Source organism: Epinephelus fuscoguttatus, linkage group LG11 (assembly GCF_011397635.1).
Source record: "Epinephelus fuscoguttatus linkage group LG11, E.fuscoguttatus.final_Chr_v1".
NCBI classification, from domain to species: Eukaryota; Metazoa; Chordata; class Actinopteri; order Perciformes; family Serranidae; genus Epinephelus; species Epinephelus fuscoguttatus.
The window spans coordinates 39,430,833-39,435,149 of NC_064762.1; the positions used below are offsets into that span (position 1 = coordinate 39,430,833).

General features: G+C 37.1%; 1 protein-coding gene across 1 annotated transcript; it reads left to right on the forward strand.

Moving 5' to 3' along the window:
* Window positions 1-1,199: 1,199 nt before the first annotated feature.
* On the forward strand, window positions 1,200-2,198 carry LOC125896806 (trace amine-associated receptor 1-like). The gene has a single exon (XM_049589678.1). It carries the CDS (start codon window positions 1,200-1,202, stop codon window positions 2,196-2,198), a length of 999 nt encoding a protein of 332 aa, XP_049445635.1.
* The last annotated feature ends 2,119 nt before the right edge of the window (window positions 2,199-4,317 follow it).

Below are 4,317 nucleotides of genomic sequence, written 5' to 3' on the forward strand. Positions count from 1 at the left end.
GCATCTGATCAGGATGCCTACTGGACACCTCCTGCTAGAGGTTTTCCGGGCTCATCCAACTTGTCAGAGTCCCGGAGGTATACCCAGAACATATTGGAAGGATTTCTTGACTCATCTTGCCTGTGAAGGCCTTGGTATCCCCCAGAAGGAGCTGGAAAATGTAGCTGGGGAGAGGGATGTCTGGAATACCTTGCTTAGCTTGCTGTCCTAGTGACTCATACTAGATAAGCAGATAAAAGTGGATTGAATGGACGGATGGTGTGATGTTACTAGAATCGAATAGCTTTATTGTCATTGTACAATACTTTGTACAATGAAATTTAAAGTGCAAACTTTCAAAGTGCCCCAGACTATAAAAAAAAACAATATGCAAAAATACAATAAATAATAAAAAAAAAGCACAATAAAAACAATGAATAAATAGTGACACTCAGAGGAAATCTCAGTCTATGGCGCACACAACCCACATTTTCATTACTTCAGTGCAGAGTTCATTTCAGTGATGGCTCTGGCAAAGAAGCTGTTCCTTAGCCTGTTTGTTTTTGCCTTCAGTGTCCAGAAACATCTGCCTGAGGGCAGACACTCTATAGTGTGCACAATGAATGTACTTAAAACATCTAATATTACAATGCACTGCATACTCTAATGTAGCTTATATGACGGCTTTCACTCCTGTTCTTTATTTATTTATTTGTTCTCTAATTTTGAGATATTTTGGGGTGGGAGTTGTCTAAATTGTGTCAATTTTGTCATTGTATCCTGGACTTATTTTCATAAAAAAATCTGAATAAAGAAATTCTTAAAACATTGTAATTTGAAATTGTTAAATCAGACTGAAGCACACACATATGATTAGTGTATTATTATTCATATCATATACAAGCATCCCATATGATTGGACAAGATACCTTTGTAATAATTATGGTAATTACATTGCAGATGTTTATATAATTATCAAGTTTAAAGGTTCTGTGCAGTGACACAGTGTATGCGGAGACACACCAACACCAATGTGTCAGCTAACTGAAGGCCTATGGTATGAAAATTAAAAAACTTTTGTTATTTGAACTTAACATTTCTGTTTCTTACAAACATTGATGTTGTAGTTACACATGCTGAAACAGACATGCAAGTGTTTAGAAGATGTTGTAAATGCAATTGCTTAAATATGGAAAATTGAATTACAGGATTCTAGAAGCATGAGACCAGATGTGACTATCAACGGGACTTACACTGTTCATGACGTGCATCCCTGCTATGAATTAGACAATACAACTTACGTTTTTACAAGCAATCCGTCCATAATATGTGTATTATTATATATTTTCCTTGGCTCATTGTCTGTTGGCACAATATGTGGAAACCTTCTTGTTATAATCTCCGTTATTTACTTCAAACAGCTTCACATCCCTACAAACTACCTCATCCTCTCTCTGGCTGTGGCTGACCTGCTTGTAGGAGGTTTAGCTTGTCCTTTCAGCATGGCATTCACTGTAACCTCGTGTCGTTATCATGCAGCTTTATTTTGTAAAGTACGAGGAAGCATTGATGTTACACTTAGCACAGCTTCAATTTTGCACTTATGCTGTATTTCTATTGACAGATATTATGCAATATGCCAGCCTCTCTCTTACAAAACAAAGATAAATAATCGTGTTATTGGGATTATGATCCTGGTGAGTTGGGGCATTGCTGCTTTAGTTGGGATTGGCATCATGGTTGCAAGTTTTTATCGAGGGAAATGTGGACAAAGTTGTTTAATTGATGCTGTATTATCAACCATTCTGGCATGTATTTTCTCTTTTTATATCCCAGTCATTGTAATGCTTAGTCTCTATCTGAGGATTTTCCTTGTAGCACAAAGGCAGGCAAACAGCATCCAGAACACAACCTGTCAGAGCACAAAGTCTGTAGCAACTGTCAGTAAGATGGAGAGAAAGGCCACAAAAACTCTGGCTATAGTTCTGGGAGTGTTTCTCTTATGTTGGACTCCTTTCTTTTTTTGTATGACATTTCTTTCTTTTAGTAATGGTTCAGTGCCAATTCCTGTATTTGAAACACTCAACTGGATTACACTATCAAACTCAATGCTCAACCCTTTTATTTATGCTTTCTTTTACAGCTGGTTCAGGACAGCTTTTAAAATGATCATTTCAGGAAAAGTACTTCAAGGTGATTTTTCTAGCTCAAAACTCTAAACTTTAAATTCATGTCAAGCAAGCTGAATTGGATTATACATTTGTCTACAATTACATGCAAAAAATAAAGGCTTGCACAATTAAGATTATTGTCTCCTCTCCATGTACTCATTTCAAATGAAAAAAATATCACAATAAGTTAAATCAACTTAGATATGGATGTGAAATTGTTGAGGATAGTTGGAATTATTACAACAGATTTACACAATATGCATTAAACACATGATACAGTATAGCACAAAATTATTGTAGAACTTGACAATATATATTTGTAATAAAGAGTAGTTTTGGGTTTTTTTCTGGCTGTGACAGTCTCGCCAGATTATATAATCAAGTTAATGCACTTCACAAATGAAGTTGTGGTCTTTCCATGCATGACATGATCCCATAATGATGTCCTCCTTAAATGAAATGATGCTTACATCAAAACTATTCAGAACAAGAAAGTATTTTAATGTACTGTCTGATTTGTATTAACTGACCCACTGGTTGTAATAATTAATAATCTCTAAAAACTCATAAGTGTGGAAGATCACTAACAATTAAGAGGTAGGATCACATAAACATGATGCCAGCAAAAGGCACACTTATGATGTAAAGGATAAATGTGGGGTTTTATCCTACTAATGTCATGACCATTTACCTAACATTCCATATGAAGCCATATTATAACACTAAATATGAATTGTTCATTTATTATTTTTGCTTATTTTATTGATGCAAAAACACTGCATAGTGAGTTAACAGATTCAACAAGGATAGAAATAGAGATAAAAACCAAACAAGATTGAAAGTAGTCATAATAATTACAATTATTATCTATATGACTATCATGTAGTTAACTTAATTTATATCAGTGTAACAGCTGAATGCATCAGGGGAAATCTGTGACATATGATACACATTCATAGGGGTTACACCCCGCCTTTCCGAAACCCCGCCTTTCCAAAAATAGACCTCCATTCTTTGTTATGGCGGGATTTCCCATTTTTTCTAAAGGCCCCGCTATACCGAATACTGGGGACAACAGGTGCCTCCAATCAGCCGCACACTCAATCACAGATCCGCTCCGACCAGCCTCCCCCCGCAACTATAGCTCCACTCGTCTTATTGTTGTCATGGATAGGCCTACATTGTTGCTTCTAGCTGGTGATATGCTGTGATAAGGCTTTAAAATTGTAGCCATGGGTGTATGCTCATTATATCACAGTTAAGAAACAATCAGATTGACTGATTTCAGCTTTCCGTTTTATAAATGCATTTAATATATTTACTCCGACCAGAAGCCAGATTATCAGTAGTCTGTCTGACCAGAGTGTGCAAGTGCGGCCAGGAGTATGGCCAGGAGTGCGGCCGGGAGTACGGCCAGGAGTGCGGCTGGGAGTGGGGATTTCAGCACCACGGACAGCACGCGTAAAAAGACTTGACAAGTGTTTCCTTTTAAATGTGCTGCTAGCGAAATTATACATAATAAATGAAGACAGTGACATATTTTCAATAAAAAGCAATGAGTTGAACATTCATTTCAAGCTTTTGTACGAATTTCAGAATTGTGCGAATGCGGCCGGAGAGCGGGCGGCAGCGTTTGATGCAAGAAACTCGATATGAACTTGAAAATCAGTTTTGGAGTCAGGGGGTTTCGGAGTGGGGGTGGTTCGGAACGGCGAGGTTTCGGAATGGAGGGCTGTCCCCAGTCATAAGTATGATGGCATATGAAAGAATGAGTAAAAGGCATCACACACACCACTTGCTTTGTCTCCTTTGAGATGCAGGAAATCTGATCCCCAAAGATCAAATTTCAAATAAAACATAAATTCCCACACACACTTACCACCTCCACATTGAAATCCCTAAGAAGCGTCAATATCTTGGTCACACTGACCTTCCTCAAGGTGACACAGTGTTTAAAACATCTTATAACAATATGAATATATTATAGTTCACAGCTGTGCTGGAGGAGTGCATATTTTTTCCAAGTTGATGGCAAATATCCAGTAAGACATAGCCCAAATATACAATACAAAATTCCTGTCCCAGGACACTATATTTATCCATATAAATACAGAAAAATAAATACACCAATGAGATGATATGAAGGTCCATCTCTATGTTAATTAGT